The 13165-nt window shown below is 44.7% G+C and overlaps 1 protein-coding gene across 1 annotated transcript in view; it reads left to right on the top strand.

Moving 5' to 3' along the window:
* Nucleotides 1-11137: 11137 nt before the first annotated feature.
* LOC134442210 (interferon-induced protein 44-like) overlaps nucleotides 11138-13165 on the top strand; it is a 37915-nt gene continuing 35887 nt past the window's right edge. The window contains exon 1 of the mRNA XM_063192467.1: nucleotides 11138-11333. Coding sequence (XP_063048537.1) covers nucleotides 11161-11333 — 173 coding nt within the window. The 5' untranslated portion in view covers nucleotides 11138-11160. The remainder of the gene's footprint in view (nucleotides 11334-13165) is intronic.

Here is a 13165-nt window from a genome sequence, read left to right as displayed (position 1 = left end):
TTTTAGTCTGTATTCTGGGATGGGTCAATCAGTTCATACCAAGCAAACATCAACTGTGACATTTATACCCGAGTCTCCTCGTCCTTATGTATTAAGTTATTACACAATAACAATTGAATGACTGGGTTCATGAAATCATGACTATTATAGGCCTACCAACGGCAGCATACAATTAATAACTGTTTTACAATTCTGTTGGTAATCCTCTGTTAGCTGGTTCCTGCTCTGTGCACGTTTTCTGTTGCCCAGTCTTGCACTTACCTCTATAGGCCTATATGTAGGCTATAGGCATTCATTTCTTTGTATGACCAGCACATGTTAAGACATTGATTACCTTGTAATAAAGCAGACTTGAATTGTTCATTTGGAAGAAGTTGAGACGGAGAGGTTGAAAAATGTTTGTATAATAATGATGATTTATTAATCTTAGCACATGAAATCTCAAAATAAGCAGGTTGGGTTGCTTGAATACTTGAGCCTTGATAGGGTCACTCCGATAATCTTGCCACCTCCTCTTCGTCCATTGTTCCTTCTTCATGGCCTTTGACTTGCCCATCTGCTTCCTTACGTCTAGCCCATGGCCCTCATGCTCATGCCTTGCTCGTCTGCTTGGATCACCAACACACACCTGCACACAAGAGCACAATCCACTCCACCGGCAACACACAACTTTGCCTTGGAGCATCCATATCCTGCTATAGAAAACCACATTGAGATTGTGTACAAATGTTAATCATGCAGGCCACCCTCCAGTGTTAAGACTTTCAGATGTGTCTAGAATCAAATATATCAAGTTAGTGACACCATGCATCAACCACTATTACTGACAGTTTGGTTACAGGTGAAAGGAAGTGCACAAACACGTCACGCTGTTTTTCTGATCGAATTCTGCATCTTTGACCTAAAAAGACATTACTGTAGATTAAAACTTTACTTTTCATACATTTTCACCCATGTGCAAAACCGTGTCTTATCTTTAGGCCTCGTGACTCTTTCAGGCCGCCATGCAACCAAATCACAAAGCCTTATCCAAATAGATCAAATCACTAACACTTATTCACATCTTTCATTTCGCCTGGTATCTTCTCCTGCGGCCTTGTGGCTCTGTATCTCCAGGCAGACTTGACCTGAAAGAGGTAAACAACATTCATACTGCACTAATTAAGTGACTCAGAGTCAGAGGTGTCAAAAGTAAGAGTAAAAAAAAAGAAACAGTTTCCTTCCTACACAAGTAACTTATCTGAGTAAACAGTAGATCTGTGTACTTGTCTGACATCAGCTAAACTGTGCACTGGTTGGATCAAGTTTATGGTGGGTCCTTGTCAGGTTTTCAGTGTTTTTTAGTAACAACACAGTCCATCTATCCCATTAGTTACAATGGAGTAAATGCTGTAACAGCTATGTAATACCATGTGCAAGTGTTGTAATTACACCACAAAGGTACTTTTACTTTTGATACCTCTGCTCAGAGTTGAGATAACACAGAAATGAAAACACGATTAATTAAAACATCATTACATAATTGGTCTCCGTTTCTGAAAACAAAGAAATTGTTAATCCGGGTTATGAGGTGAGACCACCATCCCTTCCCCCATAGCACCAGCTATATGAAATCAACATATCATCACAGATTCTGTAAGAGATCATGGTCATTTATTATGAATTATTTAAATAGAACATTCAAGAAAACAAAAAGGTTTTGCTGTACACAAAAAAAATAAATCGTTTTTTCTTCAAAACAAAAGGGACAACATAACAGAACAGAAAATTTGCCCTGAAGAAGCCCTGAAATATTCGTCCGTCCCCCCACCCCACCCCAAATTTACAACTCCCCGCCATCTAGAACATAACACTCCCAGCACAGCAGTAGCCAGGCCAGTCGTCGTCGGCATAAAAGCCGTGTAGTACGCGATAAAGACACTCTGCCGTGCAAGAATAGCCAACTAACACGTGGAAAACACTTCACTTTGAAACGGCCTCGAAGCCATCAAACTATGTGCCAAATAGTTAGCCACGTGTTAACGTTTAGCAACATAGTGCATACGCGACCAACCTTTCGTTGGTGTAATACATTAGTGTTTAATGACACAAATCGTTAGGTTACGACCGTAACCCTTGGTTCTTTACACTTGGGCGTGACCATCTATGGAAGCTCCAATGACATTACGTCTGTCAAAGACAGACAGTCGACGCAGTCGGGCTCCGCCCGCTTGGGGTGTCTACCCCCGTCGACACGCTGAATCCAGCATTCTTAACGGTTTCTTCCCCACCTAACAACTAGTGCAAGGAGGGAAAAATAGGTGAAACACCTCACTCTGTTATCAAAGAACCAAGGGTTATGGTCGTAACCTAACGTTCTTTTTCTAACTTCGCTCATTGTTTCACTATGGGAGATATAGCCCACTCCCGGAATGCACGCTATGTAAAGCCCTTATTACAGTAGCATCGGTCAGAAATGTTTAGATCGCTGCTGGGGAGTCTGATTAGTGTCGGCCAGATACCTCTAGCTCATGAAAGCGGGCGAACGTGTACCCTGGGGCCCTGTTTGCTACATTGTACAGGCCTACCATTGGCAACCCCGTGGACAGTGCCCTGGAAGTGGCCATTCCTGTTAATGCAAAAGCTCTTAGGTCCCTAAGGGACCGGCGATACATTATTCTGATGGGCAGCCGTTGTAGCCTTCACAATCCAATGAGACAACCCCTGACGTGGCAGTGGTAGTCCTTTATGGTGTGTGGCCTAAGCCACAAAAAGCTGAACTCTGCTAAGTTCTGTATGTAGTCACAGAGCTTTAACAGGACACACATAGTTGAGCTCTTGACCCTCCTCTGAGCGAGGGGGCAGGGAGCGGGGCATCCAGGTCCTTTCTCCGACATCTAAAGAAAGAGTCCTGCTCTGGGCACAAATCTGTAATGGGGAGAAGACGCACCTTCTTCAAATCAGAGTCAGATTGTAAACCTGAGGGCCTCACAAGGAAGGCTAGTAGTTAACTCACTCATTTCATGGTGGTTAATGCTGTATTAGAACAGTCTTGACTAGATAAACTTCAAACCAGTGGTTCGGAGGGGTGAGCGTGTAGCTCGACTTAACCAGACCTAAGTCCCACCAAGGGACCAAAGGTCCGGAGACAGGGCCTTTACTCTGTAACGCCTTTCCTGAAACAACCCTCCAAGGGGTACTACCCTGCTGGCTTGTACCCAAAACTTAAGTGGCTGGCTGAAAATGCAGCAAGTTAAACTTTCCAATTGGGAAAGGCTTTAACCCTGTCTATAAGATCCCGTAGGAAGCTAAGAAGCTGAACAACAGGGCGCTAGGGAGAAGTGTCTCAGTGTGCCCCATACCTTGAACACACGCCATTTATGACCAAGTATGAAGTGTGTGTATGCTGCTGTCGCCCCTAGTACAGTCTCGATGACTGCTGGGAGAGGGCGACTGCGTCTGAATTCTACCTCTCACAGAATGAGCCTGCCGGACCAGCCTGTCTAGGTGTGAATTATAAATCTCTCTTCTTGTCTGAGAGAATCTCTCAGTAGAGGTGGGGCCCCCTGAGGGCTCTCCGAACAACCTTACACAATCGTGACCCCATGTTAGGGTGACATAATTGGGCCAACAAAATCAGTAGCAGGCTCTGTTCCCTGACTCTGACCAGTGTGGGGATTATTATGCTAATTGGTGTGAATGCATAGAGAGGGCGTTTTGTCCATAGCAATCTAGTGCATCTTTTATGCCAAGGAGGAATAGAGAGGGCACTGTGTGTTTCCTCACAAGGTGTAGAGATGGCAATAACCTGCACCAACCCCTGCCCCACACAAGCTGATGTTTGAGAGTAGAGAGGATGTTCCCCTTGACCCTGTTCTGCAGACTTAACAGAAACTGTGACCCAGCAACCCTCACCCACCTACATAGTTTTGGAAATGTTTCAGGGCCCAGAACACTTAATGTGGATGTGTATGTGTTCTCTCTTTAACTGGAGGGGCTGAGTAGCCTACCACCGGCTGTCTTGCCCACCAGTGACGCACTCTAACCACTAGAGCATCTTATCATGTATACCTGTAGCCACCGCTTCCAGGTCACTCCCGTGCCGGGGAGCCCCTGTGTGTCTATGGCCGCCCTGGACGTGCGATGGTGAAACCACTGCATGAACAACGTGGCCAGTAAGCTTTACTGTAAAAGCCCTTCATCATTCGAGAGACACCTCTTGCTACCGTAATAGCGGATGCCTTTACACCAACTGTAGTCTTAGACCTTGTCTGACTACTACTCACGGTGACTTATTGAACCCAAATGCACTCAATGCTTTAGCACCGTCCTGGAATCTAATGCTGACTCCTTCTAGAGGGAGCAATAGGGGAAATTGTCTTAATTACAGTATTCTGATCCAAAAGCCTGTCAGAGGGGCTAACGCAGTCCTCAATCACCTGTTGAGGCAGCGAGACGCTGTATGTTTTGCCGTGGCGGCGAAACTCATAACAAACATTCTGATTTCAGACAGGCTACAGCCGTGTGATAAGATCATCTGCTGTAACTCTTGTGACAACCCCAAAATCGAGACGATGATATGATTGACAAAGCACCTTGTTGTCAGATGTATGCGATTGTGATGGCATACATGTTTTTATAAGAGGGGTCTGTAAAATGCGCTTTCCAGCTGAGATCGCGCAGTATTTTGAACAGAGCTCATTGACGGCTCCTTAGAGTAGAAAAGAAGGGATCTCTTCGTTCGTAACTCGAGAACTCAGTCTACTGACATTAAATTAGTGTTCCACTGAACCTAGGTGGTTTTGTGATCAACAGAAGCTCTTTATCCACTTATCGTGGAATAAAGTAGTGTCGCATTTGTCTGTTCGTCATGGATGAGCAGGACCCGTCGCTCTTATATGACGTTAGTCACGTTACCCACGCAGCCGTGACGTGACGCACACTAGTGGCGTCACCGGAGAGATCTCTGCTATGTCTCCGCTGCCGATAAAGGGGAAATGATGCGCCCTGGTGGTGTTATGACAGTGGTGCACCCTTTTTTTGAAAAGAGAGAGAGATTTCTGGTGTACACTGTACTTGTACACCTCGTGTGTGACTTCTCAATAACTCCGTCCTTGGCCCAAGGCCTGGATGGGGATGGCATTCTTTATTTATTTCAAAGCACACTGGTCTGTTGAGGCTACCCCTAGGCTGCAAGGGGAGCCACTTTTGTGTTACCAAATCAGCCCCTCGCCTGGGTGTGAGGGGTGTTTGTTCCCTTAACACTGCTGAGACTACTGTAATAGTATCCCTTGTGTGCATAATGTTAAACATTTCACCCTTGGCCCCTGCCTGGATGCAAATGATAATTGTTACTGAGCAGTTTAGTCTGGTGAGACAGAGGCTACTGCTTTGCATTACTTGTGTAAGTTATATAATAACAATTTCGCCTTTGGCTCTTGCCCAGATGCGAATGACCCATGTTTACTGAACACCTTAGTCTGGTGAGATGCAAGTGTGCATGTTTATAACATGTTAACATTCTGTGTTAATACAATTCGCACTTGGCCCCTGCCTAGATGCGAATGACCTTTCTTTACTTAACACTTTAGTCTGGTGAGACGCAATGTGTGTATTTTATGTGTTAATAAAATTCGCCCATGGCCCTGCCTTGGTGCGAATGACCTTAGTCTGCTTAACACCTTAGTGAGATGAGACCGCTCTCATGCATTACGTGCATCTTATGTGTTGACCGAATCGTCCCTGGCCCTTGCCAGGAAGATAAAGATCTTTGTATACTGAACACCTTGGTATACTTAACAGTTTGGTGAAATTACCCTCTGTGTAGCATTAGTGTTTATTTTGTATCAACAGATTTGCCTTTGGCCCACGGCCTAGGTGCGAATAATGTATGTTTACTGGACACTGAGATTGGGTGTGATTTGTGCTTGGTGACACTTTGTCTGCAGTTTCAGATTTTGAACACCTGTAAGACATGACCCTTTCTCCATCTTCCTCTACGGTGTGGGCGAGAACGTGGGAACAAGTGATCCTGGGCTGTCAGGTCCGCCACTGGGTCCTGTAGGCCGTTTGGGCCTCTGTTCTGGGTTGAAGCACCTTGAGCTTCTGACCGTTCTAGCCCTTAGGATGCAGGCTCTGGCCTCTCTCCATAGGATGTCAACCTTGGCAGTGTTGACCTGTCTGGGAGGCTGGGTCGAGTCAGCATGGTCACTGGGGGGCCTTGAATACTGCAGAATAGGTCGCCCTCCCTGTTGGGGTCTAGGGGGCAGCGACGTGATGTCCCTGATATTGTGCTTTATGCTTGGGTATCCTCCTGCTCCCTGGGAGAGGGGGTAGCCTAAGCTGGGGTCGTCCTCGGGTGGCATGGTATCCACAGAGTCTGACTAGTGCATGGGGGCTGTTAGTGACGATCACCACCTTCAGCCTCCGCTCCCGAATTCCCTCTGGTATTGTCCACGCAGTGGTGCAGGCATGGCGGCCTGCAACCGTTGCATGTGCATGGTGCATGGTAGGGTTCCATGCAGACCTGGGATTCTCTGCCCGCCATGGTGGGCTGCGTGACGCCGGGCACGGGAGGCAACGGGCTCTTCACTCTTGCTTTTCACTCTTCCCTATGGCGGGGGAAATGCCTGAAGCATATTTCAGAATAAAAGAGAGAGGAGAGTAGTGTTACTCGAATAACTCGTCATAACAAGTAATTACTTCAGTTAACACCAGTGTTAGCAGATTAGCCGCACGTGCGGGGGAAGCTACAAATCGAAGCTAGCAACTTGTTTCCCGCCGAGTGGGTTTACATGCGGTGGGTTACAAACAGAAAACTGATGAAAATAGTCAAACAGAGTAGCGAGCTTGGCGTTCTCGCTCCCTGTTGTAAGGTGTAGCCTACCATTAATAAAGTACCACCGGCAGCCGAGTGCTGGGTGGAGGTAGAGGTAGCTAAATCAGGCTAGCTGAAGTTAGGTAGCTAGGTGGGTGGTAGCCCGCCATGCTAAACTTGAAGTTCGCCACGACACGGACACTTCACTAGAGTTAGAAAGTAACCTGGCTTAATTGCAAACCTTCAATGCACTTCTTGACGAAGGCAAACGATTTTACCGGCCGCGGCCGCGTTCGGCGACAGGGTCCTGGACAGTCCGTCTGTGAACGGTTAGGGCCAAAACATACCAAGGCGGAACGGAACGGTCCCGGGACGAACGCGGTCTTTCTGCTTAGTTTTGGACGGCGTGTTTTTCTCTGGCTTTCACACTGACAGCGTCGGCGTCGCCGTGTGCGGCCAGTCCTATTCAAAACCCTCCCCACAGCCAAAGCTAGCATGCTACTTTGCCATTCATTTGAATGAGACACCGCCGGTCGCCGGTGTGAAAAATACGCTCGAGTTCTATTTTCCAAATGCAGCGCAGCGCGGAGCCGGCTTCAATGTATTTTCACCGACGCCGGTAAAAAATGCGGCCGTTCCGCGACGCTTTACCGCCCTGGTGTGTAAGAGCCCTTAAGCGAGCACAGCCTTGGCAGGTGCGAGGAGCTTGTAGTAGTCTTCACGGGAAGAAAGCGAGAATGCTGGATTCAGTGTGTCGACGGGGTTAGACACCCCAAGCGGGCAGAGCCCGACAGCGTCGACTGTCTGTCTTTGACATGTTACATGTTACATGTTAAGCTAGTCCTATTTGCACATTGTCATCCATATCCTAAATGTGAGCGCTGGTCCACCATGCTTTCGCTTCTGCAGCAGGCTGATGTCCAAGGATAAAGTGCAAGGCTGTCTACAACACAACGTGCAGAGTTGGCAGTCAACTACGGGCGATGGAATATTTAATTATGACTGCTAGGTAGGCCCCCTAGATTGTTTTGCACAGATGTGCAGTTTATTCAGTCAAATTTTGAGGCTACTGCAGAACTCAGCTCTTCAAGAAGAGTAGGCAATTTCATAAATGACTCTTGCCAGTGATATCCTTTAACTCGGCTCCAAATAAGACAAATAGGCACTCAGCTTGATGTTGCACTTCACCGCTTTGACAGACAAGCCTACACTTCCATTCCATAACCTTTACCATAGATAGCGTGAGTACTGACGTGTCAGTGTGTAGAAATAGGCCTAGCTGTGACCGCTAAGATAAAAGATGGAGTGGACTATCAAAAAAGGGTAACACTTTACTTAAAGCCCATATCTATAGCGCATTATAAGTGCATTTATAACAAATTATAATGTGCATTATAATTACTTACAATGTTTTATGACTACACTCAGAATGCATCATGATGCTTTATATAAACAGTTATGAATCTGGCTTATAATGCTTTATAAATCCAAGGGTGTCATGAGTGCTCATGACTGGCTATAAATTACAGGCTGCCTGATGGGGTTTATAGTACATTATGAGTACCTATACCCCTCTATGCACAGACCTGAATGTTTAACTGTCATAAGGGCTCATAAGATGCTATAATGTTCCATGTGAGATCATAAGTCGTCAATGTGTGCTCTAAGTAAAGTGGAGTTCATATGGATGCATCTATAATGCACTGTATAATGCACATCTATAATGCATCATAATGTACTGTAAGCCCCATCAGGCAGCCTGTAATTAATATCCAGTCATGAGCACATAACACCCTTGGATTTATAAAGCATTATAAGCTAGATTCATGGTTATTCATTACTGTTAACAAAAAAGATCATGAAACATCATGGGTGTAGTCGTAATGCGTTGTAAGTAATTATAATGTGCATTATGATTTGTTATAACTGCACTCATAATGCACTATAGATATGGGCTTCATAGAAAGTGTTACCAAAAAAAATTCTCCAAAGAATGGAAATACAGCAAAGACCTTTGGCATGAACCATGTATCAGGCCTACTGGGAGCATTGCCATTGTGATATGCCATTGTACTGTGCAGTCGCGAATGATTGACATCTCTCCCTCTGCGCTATCTGCCGTGCACAGCTAACTTCTCCATGCACTGAGTAGTTCTCCCATGTTAACCCAAAGCTGCCCACGACCACATGGTTTTGCGTGCAGTTGTTTCTGTCAATAAATTATAAGGGGAACACCTTAATAGGTCTACTTATTGGACGCAATTTGGATTTTATCACTGCCCTGTTGGGGACAAAAAATGCCTGGACTTTCAGGCTATTTATAGCTCGAGCTGAGGTGAAAGTTTTCACCCGTCAATCTACCCTTCATTGGCAGGTGGACGGGTGCTAATCTCCATACTTGGTGTGTGTGTATGTGTGTGTGTGTGTGTGTGTGTGTGTGTGTGTGTGTGTGTGTGTGTGTGTGTGTGTGTGTGTGTGTGTGTGTGTGTGTGTGTGTGTGTGTGTGTGTGTGTGTATGTGTGTGTGTGTGTGTATGTGTGTGTGTGTGTGTGTGTGCGTGTGTGTGTGAGAGAGAGAGCTAAATAAGAGAATTATTTTAACATTCTGAAAGACAAAAAGTCACATGATAAGTGTTTCTGGCTGACTGATTTTCCTTTTTGTTTTCCAGAACCACAACTAAAAGGTAATATACCCATTTTATGACCTTATTTGTTGTACTGACTGTCTTACGGTAGGGCCACATACACGCGAATTTGGCCAAGTGAAGTGAACTTTGCCATTCATTCCTATGAGGGAGACAAAGGCAAGTGAACAGAAGCCAAGCAAAATTATTCAACCAATTTTAATATTATGCAAATGAGAAGCGAATTTCGCCTGCGGCGGCCAATCGAATCAAAAACATGACGGTTTCATGCCATTTGATTCGCTGCGACGACCTGATGACGGTTGAGCTCTGAATTTCACCTTTCTTCGCCTCACTGGTTTCGCCTGCTATGTGTCCCTAGCGTAAGTATTGATTGTGTACCACCTGAAACACTTAAGTGACCATGCAATGAGTAAGTGGGCTGAACATGGTGACAATGCCGTCTGAACTCCAACCATTGGTTCCGCAGCTTTGCCTATGGGGCAAGCCCAGACTATACAGTACACTTCCTGTTATATCTGTCATGCCAGGCTGCACTTTTACACTTTAGCTTTAGCCTCTTAGCTTCTTAACTTTTTCACTTAAACTGCTGCCAAACGTTCCTTTAATCGCCCTTTAGCACTTCCCATGTATTTTACTGTAATGGTTTTATGGTTCATGTTCTGTACCTGTGTGGGAGTCATTGACCTCTGAGTTTCACCACTGTGCACTGCGTGTGTCTTACTCTATAGGAGTGTTTATTACAGTTTTACATTTACTGCAGCTTCTTTATTGTGTTTTCGGGCACGGGTCTCTTTACCTGCCCTCCTGCCCCCCAGAGAGTTGGCCCCAGTGTTGTTGCAATGATCCTGTCTGGCAGCCTGTCTATCTCTGCTCGTCTGCCAATTGGAGTAGTCTATGAGGTTTTGAAACGCCAGTGGGTGGTACCAAAAACACACAAAACAAGTGCATCTAGCATTGCTCTGGGTGCTAAATTGGCATCTCTGATTGCTTTTGGTTTAGCAAGACACTGGTCAGTGTGCACCATTTTAAAAGCTATCTATCCATGTATGTATGTATGTATGTATGTATGTATGTATGTATGTATGTATGTATGTATGTATGTATGTATGTATGTATGTATGTATGTATGTATGTATGTATGTATGTATGTATGTATGTACTAGGGCTGGGACATTAATGCATTAATTTCGATTAATTAATCACGCAATTCGCTAAACTAATTAATGCGATTAAAAAAATTAATCACAGTATAATATAGCTACATAGTTCTGGATTAGACCATTGGAGGGCAGTATTACGCCTGATGGTGAATATAGCCTGCTGAAATTGAGACGAGTTCTCTATTCTTTTAAAAATGAATACCGTTTTTAGATTACGTTACATTATTATTACATTATATTGCATTTGGCAGACGCTTTATAACCAAAGCGACTTTCAAAAGAGGACATANTCAAGATTACGCCTATTTATTGTAATTATTCAAAATCCATGTGAATAAGTTTTTTTTCCACTGTTCTCAAGTCAGATATTTAAATGCGATTATTTCAGTTAATTTATTTAATCGAGTCCCAGCCCTAGTATGTACGTATCTATCTGTCTGTCTGTCTGTCTGTCTGTCTGTCTGTCTGTCTGTCTGTCTGTCTTTCTGTCTGTCGACCCATCTACAGCATCTACTATATCTGTCTGTTTGTGTATCTACATCTGTCATGAAGTGTAGATGTGTGAGGATGTTCTATCACATCTAATATTTTTTTCTCCACCAGACCAGAGCGTGAAGAGAGGGGCCACTATCACTCTCACCTGGAAGTCAGACCGTGGAGCGTATGGAACCTGGAGGAAGGATGGCCAGCTAGTGACAGGAGGTGGAAAAGACAGCCGGCTGACCATCAGGTAGGGAGGAAGTATTGCCAATTAATGTTTATTATTATTATTATTATTATTATTATTATTATTATTATTACTTCTTGGCAGGAGGTGGCAAAGACAGCCATCTCATTATCAGGGCTGCTGACTTAAGGCCAGAGACGAAGTCATGGGAAATTAGGATGTCAAAGGAGAAGGAAATAGTAGTCATGGGAAATAAGAAGTCAAAGATCTAATTCTACCCTCAGTCCCTGGGCCCATGTGCCCCCCATAATACATGTAATACCCAATTATACAGGGCCCATAATGTATGGCTTACATTCCTGTAATCCAATACAATGCCTATTGTTATACATGTATAGTATTGCATGCCTGTTTTCTCTAAAATGTCTTTTCTTTTTACTGCCTTTGATAACAGAGTCAGTATTTACCTGGGAGCAATTGACCAATTCAGATCATATTTATAGACAAAAATCTAATGCAAATTAGTCAGTGCTTACATGTAAGACATTATGACAGCTTAGTTAATCATTTAGCATGTCAAGACTCATACAATGACCTAGGGCCTAAATGTTTTGGGAGGGTGAGAAAGTTTCATATATTCAGTGATAAAGCATTTTGCACTGCATTGATAGACAATATGCTGACAGCAAACAGAAACTGGCTTTTTGACCTGCACAAGTGACAATATTATATGACAAAACTATTATTAATATTATTACTGTTTTTCTCAATTGCTTTAGTGTATGTCTCGAATAATACTTCAGAATCAGACATATTAATATGTCCTAATGTTCTCTTTCAGTCGCTCGTTCAACTGCTCTCCTATGGGAGTTATAGAATAGAATAGAATAGAAAGCCTTTATTGTCAGTATACAAAGTATACTGAGATTTTAGCTTCCCTACGAAGTGCACAGTTCTTTATAGATGAACATTGTCCAGTAAGTGTGTGTTCATTGTTATAACAGCTTTGGGGAAGAAGCCATCCTATTGGTTCTGGCTGGCAATGCCTTGTAGCGCCTGCCAGAGGGCAACAGTGTGAAGAGATGAAAGCCAGGATGTGTGGGATCTTTAATGATACTCCTGGCTCTACTTAGGCAGCAGGAGTTGTAGATGGTGGGTATGGGAGGCAGGGGGCAGCCTATGATTTTTTGTGCTGTTTTGGTCACCCTCTGCAGTCTCTTCCTGTCAGCCTCAGTGCAACTTGAGTGCCACACTGACACTGCGTAGGTCAGCAGGCTCTCTATGGTGGAACGGTAAAAGGTCACCAGCAAGCTTGAGTCTAACTGTTCTTTCTTAAGTACTCTGAGGAAGTGCAATCGCTGCTGGGCCTTTTTTACCAGAGCCGAGGTGTTAGTCGACCAGGAGAGATCAGCTGAGATGTGTACACCTAGGAATTTAAATGAGCTCACTTGCTCTACACGTTCTCCATTGATGTGCAGGGGGGCAGGAGCATCTTTGTTCCGCCGGAAGTCCAGGATGAGCTCCTTCGTCTTGGAGATGTTCAGGGCCAGGTTGTTGGATGCACACCACTCTCCAAGTTTCAGGACCTCATCCCTGTAGGCCTCCTCCTTTCCCTCGGTTAGCAGTCCCACCACTGTTGTGTCATCTGCAAATTTTACAATGATGTTCTCTGGGTGGATGGGGCTACAGTCAAACGTGTAGAGGGAGTAGAGAAGTGGGCTCAACACACATCCTTGGGGCGAGCCGGTGCTGAGGGTGCGGGTGGTTGAGAGATGGTGACCTAGTTTCACCTGTTGGGGACGATTAACAAGGAAGTCTTTGATCCAGGAGCATGTGGATGATGGAAGTCCTAGATGTCTCAGCTTGGGGATTAGGATGTCAGGAATGATGGTGTT

Source organism: Engraulis encrasicolus, unplaced genomic scaffold, assembly GCF_034702125.1.
Source record: "Engraulis encrasicolus isolate BLACKSEA-1 unplaced genomic scaffold, IST_EnEncr_1.0 scaffold_125_np1212, whole genome shotgun sequence".
NCBI classification, from domain to species: Eukaryota; Metazoa; Chordata; class Actinopteri; order Clupeiformes; family Engraulidae; genus Engraulis; species Engraulis encrasicolus.
Note: the sequence above shows the minus strand (reverse complement) of the source record. Positions and strands in the feature narration are given on the sequence as shown.